This window comes from Epinephelus fuscoguttatus, linkage group LG20 (assembly GCF_011397635.1).
Source record: "Epinephelus fuscoguttatus linkage group LG20, E.fuscoguttatus.final_Chr_v1".
NCBI lineage: Eukaryota > Metazoa > Chordata > Actinopteri > Perciformes > Serranidae > Epinephelus > Epinephelus fuscoguttatus.
In genome coordinates, this window is record NC_064771.1 from 38,043,374 (window position 1) to 38,063,675 (window position 20,302).

Below are 20,302 nucleotides of genomic sequence, written 5' to 3' on the forward strand. Positions count from 1 at the left end.
CATTATCCTTTATTGCTTGGTGTCATTGGGCAAACATCCCACATTAAACTCTGAGAATACTGAAATTGAAGTGATCTGAGAGAAAACTAGACTTCTGCACCTCCTCTTGTCTCTGTTTTCAGGCTTTAGAAAATCTAGCCTGTGACATCATGAGACTTCAATCACAGGTCATTTCAGAGAGAGGGTATTCCTATTGGCTGTTCTACAGATGCAGATGCTTGTGCATGTTCATTTAGTGAAAGTCTGATTCAATGTTGGAGAATCCTGCAAAGAAAGTTGCTTTTCCAGAATTGGCAACAACTGCCTAGACTGCAAAGCAACCCAAAAAAGGAAGACGGGCTTAACAAATAGAGAGTCTGACAACAGACAAAATAAAACATGTCAATATCAGAGATGAGAGAAAATGTTGCTAATAGTTTAGCTTTCTGTTAACTGAAGCAAAATGCTCACAGCTGCAGTAGCTAACATTAGCTAGAGCCTTGAATCACAGTGTGTCCTCCGCCTCACTCCCCGCCGCTACAGACCACCTCGCTGGGAGGAGTGTGGGCAGCAGCTCCAGAGATGGATTGCCAGTCAGCGACTGCAGAAAGCAGCCCAAATCCAGCCAGTGCAAACCCCAGCTCCAAAGAGTCGGACCACCATGAGTTGGACCTGGCACTGCTGCTGGCCACCAGTCTGCTGTGACACCCAACACTGGGGGGTTGTGCTGGCCGAATTTGAGCTGCTTCAGCCACTGACATTTCAGAGACAGGGTATTCCTATTGGCTATTCTACAGATGCAGATGCTTGTGCATGTTCATTTAGTGAAAGTCTGATTCAATGTTGGAGAATCCTGTAGAGAAAGTTGCTTTTCCAGAACTGGCAACAACTGCCTACACTGCAAAACAACCCAAAAACAGTGAGAGTTAAAAAATAAAATGTGTCAGTATCTGCAAAGTGTTTCAAAGATGGAGAGAAAATGTTGCTGATAGTTTAGACTTTTGCTAACTGGAGCCAAAGGCTAACAGCTGCAGATTCAAGTTCACATTTATGTAGCCTAGTTAGCTAGAGCCCCAAATCACAGTGTGTTCTCCACCTCACTCCCCGCCACTAAAGCCTTTGTTGCTGGGAGTAGTTGGCAAGCTAACATTAGCCACCTCACCGTCTGTCCTCCTCTCTTCCCGCCGCTGTGAACCACCGGAGGGAGTGTGGGCAGCAGCTCTGCGGACGGATCCCCAGTCAGCAACTGCAGCAGCCCAGACCAGACAGCGCAAACCCCAGCTACAGAAGACCAGACAGCCGCCACTTCCCTCAGGAAACTTTCTGTTGCTGCAGTTACACAAATAAGAGACAGCGCTGCTGCTGGCCACCAGCCTGCTACAACACCCAGCGCTGGAGGGTTTATGCTGGCTGAATTTAAGCTGCTTCAGCCACTGAGAAAAAGTCCATCTCCGGAGCTGCTGCCCGCTCTCTTCACAGGGAGGCAGTTCACAGTGGCGGGGAGCGAGGGGGAGGTGGCTAACGTTAGCTTGCTAATTCTTGCCCATAAACAGGTAAACACAGAGAGAGATCAGGGCAATGAGGGGGACAGTGAGTTAATACACCGTGTGAAACAATGACATAAGATTAAATAAATCAATATACAGGAGACACTGGGCTACTATATGAAACATGTGCATGTGACCGTGGTCGTCTGGTGGGAGGGGCTTAGGACGGGAAAGGGAGAGCTGCAGGAGGAGGGGAGATTTTCAAATTCTGACTTTTTTATTCCTTTTTCAGATTTCTGTCTATTTCAGCTTTAAATCCATGTTCATCTGAGTATATGTCGGTAAAAGTGCCGTCGTACACGTGTGTCTGTGTTTTTTGCATCTTTTAAAATAATTGTACTTTTTAATGGGCAAACAAATAAAAAATACATAAAAACATGTTTATATTTCTCAGAGTGAGGAATCAGGTTGTGCTGAACCAAAACTCAAGTATGACATGGATATAAAAAAAAAGTCAGAGTCAGGTTTGAGTCTTACAGCAGGCTAAGAAATAAAAAACAAACTCCATAAAACATCGACAAGAGAAAAAACAATGTTTGCAGGTTGACCTGGTTTATTAAGACAGTATCTGAGGAGAGTTTGATCTGTGTACCTGCGGAGCGTGCTGAGCGCATCGGTCATGGTGTTGCAGCGCTTCAGCAGAGCGTCCAGGCGGTGAGGCTCCTCTTTCAGGAACTTAACAGCCTCCACCTCCACCCTCAGCACCACCCGCATCTTACTCTGCAGGCTGGGGAACTGGTCTGCACGGGAGGCACAGAGAGAGTCAGAGAGAGAGAGGGGATGAGGAGGAGAGGACGACAGCGAGGGAAAGACAGATGGATGAAGAGGAGAGAGCGGCATTGTCACAAGGATGTGTTGAGATAATGATGTGTGGGAGAATGGAGGCGGAGGGAGATTACAGAGGGGAAGACACGATGCTGTTTCTGTCGCAGCTATTCGAAGCTGCTGGATTTTCCTGTCATATCCAGAAGGAGGATTCAGTGGAGGTCGGCCAAGTCAGAGAGAAGGGCATGCTAGACGTAACAAAAACACAGCCTGTGTTGGTCTGTGGGTGTATGTGTGTGTGGACACTTCACAGCCAGTTTCTCAAACGCTGGACGCTCTGCTGTCCTGAGAAACCGTCCAACTGCCACTCAAACGCAGCATCAAAGCACAGTGTCGGACAACTGGGAGTGGTCAGCACACATTATCATAACGAGGCACCCTGGAGCTTCAAAAGGAAGTGCTCATTAATATTCAAGACGGAGAGAGGAAGTACACAGGTCAGAGCTGCAGGACAAGAGGCCAAACCTGAAACTTCATGAATATCAAGAAGCCTCATAAATATTCATCTGGGACTTTGTATAACATCAGTTTTACAGACTAGACAAACCTGGAGCCAGCCACACAAAACACCTTAAATTAAGATTTTCCTTTAAGTCCTAGTTAAGGTTTCCCCATAATAAAATCCAAAGGTTTAAACATTTTCTCCTTAGGGTTTTCCTTAAAGTATTCACTTAAGTATTCATGGTTTTCTTCTTGTCATGGTCTTAGACTTAAGGAATCCCTCGACCACTAAACAAAACACTTAAGGTACCCCGACTCGAACTTAACTTCAATATGACTGAGTTTATGGTGATAAATAAAAACACTAACACACCCTGAGAAGAGTTTCTGTGACTACACTTTTGATTTTGAACCATAGATTTGAGTGAATAAATTTTCGTTGCTTCTCCCTTCAGTCGTTTTCTTTTTTCTGGTATTTGGCATCAAATGTACTTTGCAGTTTCTGCTTTCTGTGATTGAATTCCTCTGGAGGTTTAATCTTTTCCTCCTCTGACCAATAAGTTTTTCTTGTCTTCTTTTTACCATCTAACTACGAGCCAACTTAGTGAGACAATAACAGGCGTCACAATCATGAGTCCAAGCAAACAAACAATCTCCATGGAAACTTGTACCGCTGTAAAAAAAATTTCAACGCAGTAAATTAGTCCTGAGTCAGCTGTGTAAGTCCCTCAGCTAAGGCCCAATCCCATTTCTACCCCTTAAATCTTCCACTTGGTATTGAGTGCCCTCGTTTGCGAGATAACCCTTGATGAGGGAAGTGAGAAATATTAGAGTAGCGATCTTTCCCTAAGAAACGAGACACCACTTCATGCAAATTGGCGTGGCCCACGTGCGGGCATACGTCATGCGTAGTAGCGATGCAAGGTAGCGATAGTCATTCAGGTTTGAAAATGGCGGCTCCAGCGCTTGTGTTGAGGCGTGTGCTCTGTTTATTCTTCTCCGTCTGATGAATCAACGGAGAAGAAATGCTGAAAACAGGAGGCACCGACGACGTCTTCTACTTCTGATCGATTTTGTTCAGGTAAGTTGATTTGTTTAAATATTTTAACGCAGTGTTCAACTGAGTTGCTGATGAGTTTACGTTAGTCCAACCATCTGTTGTTTGTATAGCCTACATTCTGATCGTAGAGTAACAAATTGTTTTCCAAAACTTGCTGAAGTTGCTGACTTCGCAAGGTGTTTCATCTTCCATTTTGTTGGAAGTGTGGGTCGGGGCTCCCTTGGAATCTAGGGCAGGTTTTAAGTGTTGGAAACCTCTTCCATTACCTCACTGATGTTTTGGGACGCCACGAGCCTAAACGTGAACGCACACAACCAAGTGCAAGTGGGTATTTCTAGGAGAAGTGTGGGTATTAGATCAGGCCCTAAGTCTTAAGTGTCATACGTAAGGAGAAAACTTCAGATGTTTTGTGCAACTGGTCCCTGGTACTTAAAACTACAGGCCAGCCACCAGGAACTATGGACATGGGGACAAAACTTTCACACAATTGAGAACTGTTGCAAATGATCAAAAAAAACTAAAATTCCACATTAAGACACCAAGACCGCAAGAAACACCTACAAAAAACATGATCTGATTTGGCAAGCTTTTCAGAGACTGGACGTTGAGTACTTCAGAACCATCACTGCTGAAGTGTACGTGACACAGAGGTATATGTCGTAGACTCACAAAGACAAAGCTCCAGGATTTCTATATACACACTTAAAAATGTGCAAGGCTACACAACCATACAGTTTTATGACACAAGTCACACAGTGTTTGTTTTTGAAAATATGGGGTCAATAGATGTGGCAGAGAAAAGACTGAAGGATGGAGAAGATGAAGAGAGACTCTCGTCATCTTTCCACACCTCCACCCTGCTGAGCTCAGTGCACAGTGTGTATGTGGGTCAGCACGAGAGACGAGAAAGAGAGATGTGCTCGGAGCAGGAAGGTGTTAGTGATCGGAGAACAGAGGAATTTAGCAGTAAAGTTATGAAGTCGTAGTAAATGCATGGATTTAGGTTTCAGTTTGACACGAATAAACACTGCAGCTCCTAAAGACCTACATAAAGTTCCAGTGTTTTGTTTCTCAACTGCTGTCTGAAGACTTAGGCTCCGTCCCAACACTCACACTTCCCCTCAAAATTGGCCCTAGCCTTTGTTTTTGCATGCTCCTGTGGAGGGCGAGGGTGTCCCAAACTTTAGGGAAGTGGTTTTCAACCCTTAAAATCCCCACTTAATTTGAAGGGCCGTGCGATGCACACTTACGAACCCATCTCAACATTGTGAAACCATCCCGCCAGGTGAGTTCCAGGAAGATGGCAGCCTCCATGAGAAAGCCATCGCACAATTATAAGTGCTATTTTCCCTAACTTCCAAAATATGTCGGAATGTGTTGTTTCTGCATATGCACTATTATCTGTAAGCGTTGAGTTAGAATATGAACACTTGAAAATCGCTAATTCATGATGTAGCTGACATGAACATCTACAGAGTTCTCCGTGCAAGAAGCCTATGTTGACGATGCGCGTGGCATAGGTGAACACGTCTGTTACGCTAATTTGCATGAAGTGGCGCCTCAATTCGTAGGTGAAATTCCCCTCAGCACTACTATCTATCTGACGAGTGTGCTTGAAACTTAAAAAAGGGAGGAGAATTGGGATTGGCCGTTATTCAGTTCAGTTTTGGGGATGTTCCTCTCAAATTGAAATAAATTACATATAACTAGTTACCTTCATTTGAAAGTAATAAGTTACTAATTGTGTAGAGTAATCAGTTACTTATTACACTACTTTTGTGTTACTTTCACCAAAATGAGCTCAGAACTGATGTTGATGTGAAATGGATGAGGGTCGTGTTGTTTCACAGCAGTTTATTATTTCAGATCCAGTGCTGCAGGTCGGAATCATTCATGTGTTCACATACAGTGGTTATTAAAATGAAAAATATAATAAAGAACCATTAAAAAGCCCAGACTTGTTTAAATAAACGAATATCCTTGGACACAGGGAGGGTCAGGCAGACAGAGGATTAGAGACTGATAATAATGAGATATGGATAAATATTTGTGGGTCTATGATACAAAACACAACAAACAGATTGGCTGTCCCTTATTATGACGAGCGTAAAGGGCGCTAAGGATGGAATCAGGGATCTTAATTTCAATTTGTCATCATATTTGATGATGAGTGTTTCTTTATAGTCGGGGAGGAATGGTTGAATTGAAGTCAAATACATATGTTTGTATCTATTTTGTGGGTTTAAGACTTTGAACATCATTAAAACCTTTTTACAAAAATGAAAAATAAATTTGTCCATCGCCTTTTTGCTCCCGTCACATTCTGGTCTCTCTGGAGTTTTAGCCACAGTTCACTCTGTATCTTAACATCAGTGGCCAGCACATGTGAGCTCTGCACATCTGACCCCGCTGCTGCTACTGTGAAAATGTTGCAGTCAAGTTCAGATTGTCAGTGATGTAAGTCAGTGAGTCAAGTGTTGTACCCCTGACCTCTGCATGCCCTCTCCTAAACCCTTGGGCTAAGGCCCTTTGACCCCTCCTGACAGCAGGCCTGTTGATCTGTGACCCAAAACTACAGCTGCAGCACTGCACTTGATGTATGAGCAGCACAAACACACTGGTTCCTACTGTAGACAAATATTTACATTTCTAAAAGGCTCAATGATTTCCTAAAACAGCTGCTCACTGCACTTTTTATCAAACAAAGAGGAAATGACGCATTTGTTGGGGACTATTTTCAGCGGCGGATTAATCCCCTCTTGGTGCTCTGGTGACTATTTGTGTCAGCAGCAGGATGGCGTACGTGGGATTGAATATAAATAAACTACAGTGAGTGTTCATTTGTTCACCCAGTGCAACAGGGTGACTCACTGATGTGTTTAAATAGTTTGTGGACGACAACAGAAGCTGCACAGCGCAGTGGAAGGAGATGTATCAGACTGTGATACACACATAATGCTTATCAGTGGATACGGTCACTGTGGGTTTTGGTGTTTTAATGGGATGTTAACGATGAGAAGAAAAAAACGTGCTCGTGTATAATGAGGCTGCGGCAGTGGTTGAACAGCGGGGGGGTGGTACCAGCACCGAGACTGACGGAAACAAACGTGCAAAATGACTAAAGCGCCTCAATAATCTCTAAAACACACACAGGAGGTGAAACCAACACTTACTTTTGAGCTCAGTGAGCGTCTCACCCAGCATCCTCAGCTCTTTGCTCTTCTGCTCCACATCCTGCTCCGTCACCAGGCCGTGATTCACCGACGAGTTCCTCTGCAGCTCCTCCACCGACTTCTCCAGGTCACTGTGGAGGTGCAGGTCACAGATTCACTCAGTGCTGTCCCTGTGTGTTCTCCACACCAGCAGACATATGACCTTTCGATTTAATGTGCTCGATAGATAAACCAGTGGCGCTCTGAACTCACTGCAGCTGCTGGATGAGCAGCTCCTCCTGGTTCAGGTACTTGAGTCTCTCCTCCTCCACCAGGAGGCGCTGTCTCTGGAGCGGGTCCTCCTGTGTGCGCATGGCGTCCAGCATCATGAGGCTCAGCTCGGACTCCGTCTGCCTCAGCAGGGTCAACACTGAGTCCTGGTTCTCCAGCTGGGACACCAACACACCTGGTTAGTTTTACCTGCCTGTCGTTTGACAGTTTTTACACTAATGTTCTGTAACACAACAATTGCTTCGACTCGATAAAGGTTAAAATGTTCAGTTGTAGTTGGAGAGCTGTTGATTCAATCGTATTATAGAACCTCTCAGACATTAGACACAGCCCAAGGTGCTTTACATCAAGGGCTTGTCAACCCTGTCCTGAAGAAATGTGTGTGTGTGTGTGTGTTACCTTTTTACTTTGGGGTACTTAGCATTGGAACTTTACGGACTTTAGTTTAGTAACACAAACAAAGTCTGGGCCCAGATCCAAGTGTGAACACGGTGCCCATGTTGGTGCCCAGGTCCAGTTGAAAAGGCTTTCTCAGGCACGGTTCATGTGTACTCTGGCACAGTGCACATCAGGTGTGAAAACTAAAACACGAAGTGCAGTTTTTAACTGGTTATGAAACCGTCTAATTTTAACACTGATGCCTCTGTATGAGACGTTAGCACAGCCCGCTGCTGCCTGCAGGATGTGAGCACACGGCTACAGAATGATATTACTAATGTGAGAGCTCAGTAGCAAGGGACTGGAGACGACTGTACTTGGTCATGGTACGAGTCAGTCGCACCTGTTTGTAATATGAGAATGCGTCAATTCAAGTTCAACCTATTAACGGGTAACTGATCGGTGAAATCACAAAAGGACAGTGTGACGTTTGCAGCTGCAATAAGACAAAAAGTATAATTGTGTGTAATTCTTAAAGCACCAACAAAGTCCCCGCCCGGACCAAGTATGGAACGTGGACAGTAGCTGGAGAGGTGCCTCCAGAACCTGCACCTCATCGGTCAGAACCTGCAGCTCATCGGTCAGAACCTGCACCTCATCGGTCAGGACCTGCATCTCATCGGTCAGAACCTGCACCTCATCGGTCAGGACCTGCAGCTCATCGGTCAGGACCTGCACCTCATCGGTCAGGACCTGCACCTCATCGGTCAGGACCTGCAGCTCATCGGTCAGGACCTGCACCTCATCAGTCAGGAGCTGCAGCTCATCGGTCAGGACCTGCACCTCATCGGTCAGGACCTGCAGCTCATCGGTCAGGACCTGCACCTCATCAGTCAGGAGCTGCAGCTCATCGGTCAGAACCTGCAGCTCATCGGTCAGGAGCTGCAGCTCATCGGTCAGGAGCTGCACCTCATCGGTCAGAACCTGCACCTCATCGGTCAGGACCTGCATCTCATCGGTCAGAACCTGCATCTCATCGGTCAGAACCTGCAGCTCATCGGTCAGGACCTGCACCTCATCAGTCAGGACCTGCATCTCATCGGTCAGAACCTGCATCTCATCGGTCAGAACCTGCAGCTCATCGGTCAGGACCTGCACCTCATCAGTCAGGAGCTGCAGCTCATCGGTCAGAACCTGCAGCTCATCGGTCAGGAGCTGCAGCTCATCGGTCAGGACCTGCACCTCATCGGTCAGGACCTGCATCTCATCGGTCAGAACCTGCATCTCATCGGTCAGAACCTGCAGCTCATCGGTCAGGACCTGCACCTCATCAGTCAGGAGCTGCAGCTCATGGGTCAGGACCTGCAGCTCATGGGTCAGGACCTGCACCTCATCAGTCAGGACCTGCACCTCATCAGTCAGGAGCTGCAGCTCATCGGTCAGGACCTGCACCTCATCGGTCAGGACCTGCAGCTCATCGGTCAGGACCTGCACCTCATCGGTCAGGACCTGCACCTCATCGGTCAGGACCTGCAGCTTGAGGCCTGAAAATTCAGTTTTCCTTTTCTCTCTGTTTTTGTTCTGCTGACTGTTGAGGCGACATTTAAACTCTGCCACATGGTTAATTGCAATCAGACATAAAAAAGGCCAGACGGCTCATCTGCAAAACTTTACGGGTGTGTTTTAGCACTGTAACATCATCAGCACAATATCTTTTGTGAGTCGGCCCTTGAGACAGAGCAGATAGCAAATGATGTGCAATTCATGGTGCTTCAGCAGCTGCAATCTAATCTTTGTAAATTTGCTCCTGAGTGTATACTGGTGTTAACTGCACACACACAAAATTAAACTGCTGTTTCCGTGACAGTCACACACACACCTGCATGTTGCGCAGCTGCGACAGTTGTTTGCGCAGCGCGTTGGTGTTCTGCTGCAGGCCTTGTAAGTGGAGCTGCATCTGCAGACGGGACACCGTCACAGGCTGGTTGGCCCCCGAGGGTGGAGGTGGCATCAGGGCCAAGGGAGCAGATGGTGTCAAAGCTGCCCAGTGGAAAAAGCAGGATTTAAATTCAGAGGATGTTCTCTGCGCTTTGTTCTGGGTTCCTTTAAAGCACAGCGGCACTAATAGAAGTTGTCCCAAAACACTGTTAGCAAATCAAAAGCTTTTAAATGAATGCTTGAGGGAGAAATTAAAGAACCGTTCATAGAGCATCAGAGAGAGCTCCAGTCTTTAGAAGACAAATCCCCAAACAGTCTCATGACCTCAGATGTCCATCCAGTAGAAAAACAATTTTGTTTGACTGGATATTGGTTGTTCCAGGATTTGGCAGCAGCAATTCAGGACAAGTTCTATCTGTGCTGTAGGTCAAGGGTGGAGATTACAGTCTTACGTAGACTTAACAATGATGAACAGCATGGAAAGGCTTCAGGGACAAACGGGATCAGCAGTGAAAAACAGCATTTCCACTACATCCAAGTTTCTCATTATAAGAGTCCCCAGACAGCCCAAATGCATGAGTGTTTCCAACTCAGATAATCCTTTGAAATGACGATGAATGCTTCGCTCTGACAGTAATTAGAGTGTTGAGTCACACGCATCATGCAGAACGAGACAGAGGGAAAATAATTACAAGACAATCAATCGATAACGGATTGAGGAGTTGCATTTTAAAGACACTTCAAAGTCTGGACTCAGCAACACAACAACACATTTGCTGAAAGTAACATCTCAACACCTCCAACACCTCCGCAGACGAGGTGACGACTTCAGCTGCAGTGTGTGTCCTAGAAACCCTGACCCTGAGATCTGCAGCCACTGGGGGAGTTTCTGAGTATATATAACCATAATTCAAGACGGCTTCAGAGGAGCTTCTGACAGTCGTCGTTACCCAAATGACTTTCTGCTGCCTCACCAGTTAAAAATAATAAGTCCTGGTTTTCACTGCACAAAGACAGCCCTCACAGAAAACAGTCTATCAGAGTAAACTATACACTAAATATATGCCTTTATCGTTCTAATCTAAACAGGGCAGAGATAGAGACGTAAACAGTCACTGAGAAAATTCACTAAAATTACAGCAGAAATAAATGTTCAACAAACAAAATGACTCCAAAGAAAAATCCATTCTAATTTACAGCAGATTAAAAATGCTCACGCTCATCTTTAATTTGACATAAGATGAAATGTTTCCAATGTTAATGCACAATCAGATAACGAGAAACGCTAATTAAATTCCTTTTGGATACTTTAAATCTGAGACACAGCAGCTCAAACTCAACACTTTATCTAAAGGAATTAGGAATGCACCAATGGGCCGATACCAGTGTTTAAAATAACACTTTGGCTGATTCTGTTTTTTTGTTCTTGTTGTTTATTTTCTTTTGTTGTTCATCAGTCGTCATTATAAAAGAATAGCTGAAGTCATTTGGTCCTTCACAACCTCTGAATGAGCACAAATTCAATAATACAGATAAATAAAACAACTTTTAATATAACCTTCTTTCACATTAGAAACTGCTTTAAAATTCTTTTCAATATATATAATATATAATTTCCTCTCTACTCTATTTTATATTGTGAAGACATTGACTAATTTCCTTCAAACTGCTGAATTTATTCAAGTTTCTCGACAAAAACTACATTTAAAAGATTAAAATTTACCTTCATCCAATATTTGATTTGTATCATAATGTAACTCAATGAAACCTCCGACACCTGTGAGCTGCAGCCGCCAGCTGCTAACGGCTAACAGCTAACAGCTAAAGTTAACTAGCTCTCCTTCTGCTGATCTCAACATGAATTTGTTGATCACAATGCAGCATTATCAGGGACACGTTGATCGTGAGTTTATTGCGTCCTTTTGTCCCAAAGTCGTCCCGGGAAGATCCCTGTTCTCTCCCAACTAGGCTCCTGGGAACGCCACTCAGTCTCGCAGTATTGTCACAAACAAATCTCTGCAGCCTGAAAATCATTTTTCCCATAGACCACCACTGTATTAGAGACGTTGGTCAAACTGTTGACGGACCAACTCGAACTGTAAACAAGGTCAATTTTGAATCTGTCTATTATAAAGTTTTGATCCATAGTGGTTTTATATTTATAAAATGTTCCTCGAGCAAAGAGAAGACATTCAAAAACAGGGTTCCCACACATTTTCATGCACAAAATTTCCAAACTTTCCCAGGATTTTTTTTTTTTACTTGCCCAATTTATCCACCATTTTTAAACAGATCTGTCTCAAATATAATTTCAGCGAGCTGGCACACATGAAGGGAGAGATGAACCCAGGAAGACAACGACGAAAAGGACCCAACTGGAAACAAAATGTTAACACCTGTTGATGCAAATTAAAACTATATTAAGCTTAAGCTAAAGAAAATAAATTTGCCGTGATGTTACATTACGTGGAGGATTATCCACAGAATATTACTGTACCAGTCCATACCCACTGAGTGCACAGTTGCCCACGTACAGTTTCACATGGTGTGTGTTTGGGATACAGGTCATAGGAAATTGCAGATTAAATAGTCAACTGAACTATTTTTCTGTTGTTATAGCGCCACCCAGTTGCCAATTAGAGTTAAATTTCTCCAGTCACCTTGAGGCGTCCTGTTCTACATATCTACCAAGTTTAGTAAAAATCCATATGGCGGTTAGGCCTAGATAAGAAATGAGCTCTCTAGCGCCCCCATTTTGTTTGATGGGCTCAATAATGGAGGGGTCCCCTCAGATTATGTGTGGTCATATGCCTACAAAGTTGCGTGGTGATGGGTGAAACCCTTGAGATGTTATACACCTTTATGTGATGAGCCACGCCCTCCGCAATATTCATTGCCTTATAGAAGCTCAGTTTTAGGAAGTTTTCCAACTTTTGCCAAGAGGGAACTTTAGATATTGCTCCCTAGATTATGTTCACCCAGTTTCATGCAGATCGCTCAAACTTCCTAGGAAGAGATCCATTTGAAGTGTTTTTCAAAAAATTCAAAATGGCGGAAAATCTATATAAGCGGAAGTTATGGGTTCTTGAGGCAAATGTGTTCCTCATGAGGAGAGGCATCTCTGTGCAAAGTTTCATGTCTCTACCACATACGGGGCATGAGATATGCCCATTCAAAGTTTGACATTTCAATGGGTTGCTATAGCGCCCCCCTTTGGCCAATTGATGTAATAATTGGCCAATGTTGAATAATTTAATAACATTTCCAGGCCTAGAAAACATAACTGTAAAATTCTATGACTTTTCCAGGTTTTCCCAGACGGTGGGAACCCTGTAAAAATCTGTCATGACGATGTCAGGTTTGACTCCATAAGATTGGTTAGGCGCCATCTTGATATTTGGCATCTTGTTAGTTTTATAAATTGATGGTGCCAATTGGCTGCTAACAGCTAATGCTAACTAGCTCTCTTCCTGATGATGTCAATACCTCTTAGTTGTTTACAATAAAGCATCATCATGGTGAGTTCCCGTTCGATGGTGAGTTTACTGCGTCCTTCTCTCCTGAAGGTATTTGGGGGAAGATCTCTGTTCATTCTGAATATGTTTTCTATTGTCTCAAGCCCTGATTTTTAGCCTGCAAGTGATGTGCAACAACAGAAAAACATCGGCCACTGCTGATGGTGAGTGTCAACTTATGTGCCAACAGGCTGATGGGAGTCAGCAGGGCGAATACTGTCAGATGAATCGGTGCATCCCTAATTACAAGAACTCTATTCTGCTCTTATTCACCTTTGAAAACATGCAGCTTCATCAAAACACATGCTCAGATGCTCACTGGGCGTTCTGAACATGGATCATCTCGTCATCTCACGACATATTTCTGTTCCAGCATTAATGCAACTCAGATGATTTTTTTTACTCACGACAACAGGGAAGGAAGGGACAGTGAAGGACACCAGCTGAGAGGGAGGTAAATCCTTCAGGACGACACACACACACTGTTTGGAAGCTAACAGGGATCCAAATAAAGACTAGAGACCACAGTGGGGTGCACACGGGGGAACAGGTACCAGACACTTCAGGAACACATAGCTACCTTTCTTTTTTTTAGTTCGTCCAGCTAAAACAAGAAGCATGAGCAGCAGTTACACAGCAGCAAAAAGCCGGCACACACACACACACAGTATGAAGAAGCTTGCAGAGTCAGCCATTACGATCACATATGAGGCACTTTAAGAATTATGCAGAGAAAATGAAATAGCAGCAGCTCTGTGAAGAAGAAGAGCCAATTTATGTGGCTATCAAACAGGCAGCAGAGGGGAGCAGTGACAGGCAGTGATAGGAAATAGTTTGTCTCTCTCTCTCTTTTTTTTTTTTTTTTTTTTTAGTAGGAAGCACTTACTGTCAGTTCCTGAGCAGTCACTGGCTGACTCAATCTTCTCCCTGGAAGAGGCAAGTGTTACAGTACTTACAGCCAGAACACACCATCGACTTAGCTACTGAGAAGCTATTGATATATGGTGGGAAAATGTGGGAAATATACTGTATGTGCTGCTGGCAGCTTTTTTAAGTGTGTGTGTGTGTGTGTCTGTGTGTGTGTGTGTGTGTGTGTGTGTGTGACATCACTTGCTTGTTCACTTACAGCAGTGATTCTCAAAGCAGGGTCTGTGAAAAGTTTTCTGATTCTTTTATTAAAACTATCCTGACATAAAATCTTTTTCTTTTTATTAATATTTAAAATAAATGAATCAGAATCTGGGTGTCATTGAGCCGAGCACACACAGGGGGACTTAGAGACACTTTGCCGACTGAAACTGAGGAGCACCCACGCTGTTCACACCTTATCAACAAAGTCAGCCCCCATCCGCTCTGACACTCTGCTCATTTCTCGAGCAGCGGTGACGTAGAGGGGGATACGGCACTCCACCCTGTCTCCTAAAGCAAGGAACTCAATGGATGTGGTGCTAGTTTCCCCAAGATCCTTGAAGGCAGTAGGACAGCAACAGGCCACGGTAATGGCGGCAATCAAGATCGATACCTGTGTTCTGCACGACTAAGTACGCCTACGCCTCCTCTCTCATGACGGGACAGTAAAACGAAACCTGCATGACGATATGTTGCCATGGTGATGCCGTGTTGTTTACAAGAGATTAGGGACATTAAAGATTAAACATTAACTGGTTAACTGTCGAGAATATTTTTGTGTCTGTGTGAAGACAGATGTCGTTACCCTGTGGAAACATAGTGCCCACCCTTCGGCCTCCACTGGTTAGCTAGCATTAGCTGCTCTGCACTGTGAACCAGCTGGGTCCGGTGGGAGGAAGGTGGCAACACCACTCATTCAGCGATTACCACCAGTAACACCATCCTGACCCAACGTTGCTGTGGAAAAACTGCGCCCACCCTCCGGTCTCTCCTCAGGTCAAGTTAGTGAGTAAGCAGCTTAGTGTTGACAGGCAAACCCCTGTAGCATCACTGTTAGCTGTGTTAGCAGTGTTAGCATGGCCAATGATGCTAACATAGTTAACAATGCTAAAGGGGCTTTGCGGCTCCAAGCGAAGCCACTTACCCACCTGAGGAGACCTGAGGTGTTTGTCCACAGCTACTAGGACCAGCGCTGCCAGCGCTACTCACACATGAGCAGCGCCGCTAGCCAAATTAGCTCCCGTCTGATGCGGATGATATGCAGTTGGGAGAAATTTTCCTCTGGGCCTTTCTACCACAAAGGGATCTCTTGGTTAAAGTCATGTTTGGCGGCCAAGGCTAAAGTAAGCTAACCCGTGGAGACTAGAGGGTGGGCAGGGGGCGCTATGTTGACACATGGAAACGCAGGTCCGTGTACTTTGCGGCCATTCATTTTTTGTTTCGAAATAACAAATTGAAACACGGAAAACCAACCATTATCTATTTTTTGTTTTGAAATGACCAAACGAAAAAGGAAAAAAATGATCCATCTCCCGTTTTTTATTTGATAATAAAGAAAATGAAAACGGAAAACGAATCGTTATCCATTATCTGTTGTCCGATTTAATTTGGGAATTGAAAAAAAAAACCCTGTGGGAAACTCCTCTATTTTTTGTTCGTTTTGTTTCAGTAAGTTGCATTCATGTGGTGTCAGAATAATCGGAAAAATGACTTTCCGACTGGGAAAATACACATGAACACCCGCTCATGTCGGAAAAACAACTCGGAGATAAACTGGCGGATGACAAAGAACGTTTGGTCCATGGTAATAAAACTTTTTTATTAATTCACGTATTGCATATCATTTTTTGCAGACGTAATGTGTAATGTGGTATGCTGTTAGTTGCTGTCCATGTAGAGTGACCTAGATTAGTTAGAAAAGTTATTTATTAGCATAACATGTCAGATAAAGCAATATTCTAGTAGTTATAGGAAATGCACATGCTCCGTATGTACATTTCATAGACTACATGAATGCAACTTACTGGTCACAGAGAAGAAACGAACAAAAAGTAGAGAAAGGAGTTTCCCAAATTAAATCGGATAACAGATAACGATTCGTTTTCCATTTTTCTTTTCTTTATTATTAAATAAAAAACGGGACAGATAGTTTTTTTCCTTTTTTGTTGGTCATTTCAAAACAAAAAATGGATAATGGTTGGTTTTGCATGTTTCAGTTTGTTATTTCGAAATGAAAAACGAATGGCCGTGAAGGTATTTCTAATTTGCCTCAGCAATAAATAAATACAAACATACCCAACCCTAGACAGCAGTGGGCATTAAATTAAGATTCTGGACATGAATGATAATATTTTTCCTGTATCACCGATGCCTGCGAGTCATTTTTGGTATGATCATTTTTATTTGGTGTATATTTCCATATTTATGTTGTTCTGAAGGCAGTGGAATATGATATAAATGTTGTACTGGATGTGTTTGATCGTTTGGAGATGTCAAGTATTTATAGTGCCCTGTGTGGAATATGGTCTGTATATAAAGTGTGTTTTCAGTGTGTGTGTGTGTGTGTGTGTGTGTGTGTGTGTGTGTCTTACGGGCTCTCTGCCTCAGGCGCTCTGCTCAGTACTCTCTGCAGCAGCCCGGTCAGGCTCGCTATCTGCTTCTCCATGGCCTCCATACGCTCCCTGGATTCACACACCAGAGATACACAGAATACTTTATCATAATTACATAATGCATAATAAATACTATAAACTGTCCCAGTGCTCCCGCCACGTTCCAACTTTCAAGCTCCATTTGTAGGTGGAAGGAATGAAGGAAGTGTGTGTGTGTGTGTGTGACTGGTATCACTTTCATCCCCGCTTCAAGATTCACGGTTGTATCGATAAAACAGCTCACAGATAATGACTCATAGTTTTTAGTACTGACCAGCCAGGATTATAGTTTCACTCTCAACACTACAGGAGCACCAGAGGTTGACTCACACCAGCATTTATACATTTCAGACAGAAATCAATTTATTTCATTGGAATTGCCGAATCAGTGAAGTAAATCCACCCTGAGCTCTGGCAGCGGCGAAATCTGACCCATGAGTTTGTACCTTTGACCAACAGCAAACTGTCTTTAAAGTGCTGAGAGCCCAAAACTGAGGAATCAGTCAAATCAATACGGCGACACCAGCCAATCTTATACCACCCTGCTCTGCTGGAGTATAAACTGCTTTACTAAAAAAGATCTGCAGCCAGCTTTGAGTCAGGAGACGATGGTGCATCTGAATAAACTGTCTAAACTCATCGTTCAAGTTTCTGACAGCTGCACAGTCTGCTAAGTCATGGTGACCACAAGTCCCAGTTTGATCGAGATGGTCATGCTTTGCAGCCGAGTGTCACAAGTCTACATAAAGAGCTCACTCCTTCATTCGTAAAATACTTGGCAGCACAACTGCTGTGTTCTGCACACACTCCAGGAGCACATTTCGGTCGCGCATGGTGAAAATGCTGATGTAGAAAATTATACTGAGATGGCCAAACATGAGCAGCAGCTCCAAGTAAGACGTAGCACCGTTGTGACCTACTTCACTGAGGCAACACCGGTCACAGCTATGTGAAACAGGCTGCTCAGGAGGGGACCTTTGCCTACCATCTGCCAGAGCTTTTGATCCATGGACTGTACAGCTGGTCCTGTGTTACAGTGTTATCATACAGTTTTCAAATATACTATGCTTTGGTGGATACTGGGAGATAAAACATAATTTTTCTTCTGTTAAGGCGCTGTCCATGGAGGGAAAGGTGCAACGTGTAGGTGTGCTGAGTGCTGAAATAATCATCACACATCCAGATAAATACGCCTGTGGTGTGTGCATAAGTGCATACATGTGCACACGAACATACTTAAAGGTCCAGTGTCTAAGATTTATTTTGTGGCATCTAGTATGAATGAAGACTGCAGATTGCACACAGAAGTATGTGTTGAGAAATACGTCCTACCTTGTCTCCGTTTCATTTCCCAGCAGAGGGGAGCCGAAGCCTCCGGCGCTCCCTCCCTCCCCTCCAGGACCGGCCATCAGGCAGAGCTGCTCTGAGGTGAGACCGAGTGCTGAGCCCTGGCCCCGAGCTTTGGGACTGTCTCCAAACACAGAGGAGGTGACAGAGTCCCTCCTCAAACTCTGCCTCCCAGGGGAGCCCCGGCTGGGCATGGTGCCAGCATAGGACTCCCTCATGTCGGGTATCTTCTGTGGGGAGGAAGGTGGAGGCACCCGCAGCCCCATGGCCAGCATTGATGCAGCGTAGGCGTCGTTATAAAGTGGTCCTCCTGGTCTGTACAGAGCACTGGTCTCCATCAGCTCTCCTTGTAAAGCGGCTGCTGAATAGGAGGTGAGTGAACGCATGGATCCAGTACCACCTCCTCCTCCTCCTCCTCCTCCTCCTCCTCCTCCTCCTCCGCCTCCTCCACGGCGGTATAAGGAGCCATAAGGGTCTGCTCTGGCTGGCAGAGGGGAGTGAGGCCCTCCTGCGAGACTCAGCCGACTTGTGTCGGGGCCCAGAGAGTAGGGGTCCGCGTAGATGCCGCCGCCTCCTCCTCGTTCGTCTCCCCGCAGCAGCACCATGCTCCTGGATCCTCCCAATTCATCATCAGGCTTCACGTCCCTGCGCTCCAGGATGGCGCTGGAGGAGGCACAGAAGGCCTGCTGGGTGTGATGGGGCTGGTGGAGCTGTGGCTGCTGGTGGGGTGAGGAGTGGTGGGACTGGGAGTGCGGGTGTTGGTGTGGGTGCGGCAGGGAGTGGGTGTGGTGCGGTGGCCCGGCGTAGGAAGAAGGCCTGCCGCCGCTGTAGAGGAGGCGGGCGCGGGACGGCGAGCCTTGAGGGGAGGCAGAGGAAGATGAATGCTGGGAAGACATGGGCGGGTTGCTGAGGCGGCGGTTAGGCGGAGAGTCCTGAGGTGCATACACCATCTCCCTCTATGAACACATAAGAGAACAGATACAGACCTGGGCCTGTCAGGATCAGGTATCTCAGGGCAGGAAATCAGTCCTATATAAATATATATATATATATATATATATATATATATATATATATACATATTATGTTTAAGTTTTAGGATGAGGAACAAAGGAATTGTAGCAACCTTCTTAAAGGAAAAGTTTGCAACTCTTTTAGTCTGGACCCTGTTGTCACATGTTTTTGTGTCTGATGGAAACACCAGTTTTTATAATTAGTCCAGTACAGAGTGAGAGGGATACAGACAGCAATGGTGAAACAGACTGCAATGTTAACACTCAGGGCATGTTTCAACTGTCAAATTACATACACTAACAGTGTTTTTGCCCTGACAGGCTCGGATTGGTATTGTAAGTGTCGGACAACATTATGAAAGGATCCCTACAGAGATAGAGCTTTGTGTTCAAGAGTAAGATCCTTTTGTTTAACCAGGAACCGTCCTGAAAAGGCTCTCACCAAACCCACCAGAATCTGTTTAAAAAAAAAAAAAAGGTAATTTTATCAGCGTAAAACACACTTCATTAAAAGTCTACAGAAACAAATAAAAACTCACAAAACCTGTCTTGGTTTGTCTTTCAACCGTTACAACCATCACCAACTCTGGTTTGGTTGAAATAAACCCTGCGTATAAAACACTGCGTAGGATCAATACTAAAAATGTACGTACGGATAAAAGCCAAAAATGACGTGCACAAAAAAATATTCGACAACTTCTACAATCAGGCTTCAAGGCTGAATTTTCATGTCATTATGCCACCACGGTGTTCTGTATCAAAGGTACAATTGCAGAATGGGCGGACAGAGTTGGCTCGCCTTTAAGCTAGCATCAGAGGAAGTAACAGCGCCGAAACAATGTCTGTAAACGGGACAGCAGGATGGGACCATGGGTGAGATGGGTCTGATGTTCTGACAACGTGTTACGTGTGCGACGCATATGCGGGAGATTTAAAAAGTACCTGTTAGCAGTTAGCAGCTAACTCAAAGAAGAACAGTGGCCGAAAATGTCCACAAATTGGGAAAACAATGAGGTCCGGAAGCTCCTAACCTTCCAAGAGGAGGATGAGATCAAACGCCATATCACAGACAGTAAATGATGGTTTGGTTGAAATAAACCCTCAAAACACCCAGTTAGATGTGAAATGATGCTGGCTATATACACGCTAAAATGACTGTTTATTTAAACAGAGTGTGCTGGGTTTGGCAGTAGAGATTTCGGGGCTGCTTGCTATTTTGCTGATCTTGCTATTTAACAAAAAGGTCTATCTGTGTA

The 20,302-nt window shown here is 44.6% G+C and overlaps 1 protein-coding gene across 8 annotated transcripts in view; it reads right to left on the bottom strand.

The window, feature by feature from the left end:
- Window positions 1-20,302, bottom strand: part of zgc:114120 (uncharacterized protein LOC619267 homolog) — a 190,260-nt gene that overhangs the window by 33,322 nt on the left and 136,636 nt on the right. For 7 of the 8 annotated variants that reach the window (XM_049563236.1, XM_049563235.1, XM_049563239.1 and 4 more), the window contains 8 exons: window positions 18,019-18,989; window positions 16,627-16,716; window positions 14,013-14,053; window positions 13,707-13,730; window positions 9,553-9,713; window positions 7,278-7,453; window positions 7,026-7,156; window positions 2,119-2,266 (listed from right to left, as the gene is read on the bottom strand). In XM_049563236.1, coding sequence (XP_049419193.1) covers window positions 2,119-2,266; window positions 7,026-7,156; window positions 7,278-7,453; window positions 9,553-9,713; window positions 13,707-13,730; window positions 14,013-14,053; window positions 16,627-16,716; window positions 18,019-18,989 — 1,742 coding nt within the window. The remainder of the gene's footprint in view (window positions 1-2,118; window positions 2,267-7,025; window positions 7,157-7,277; window positions 7,454-9,552; window positions 9,714-13,706; window positions 13,731-14,012; window positions 14,054-16,626; window positions 16,717-18,018; window positions 18,990-20,302) is intronic. The other variant, XM_049563237.1, reaches the window with a different exon arrangement.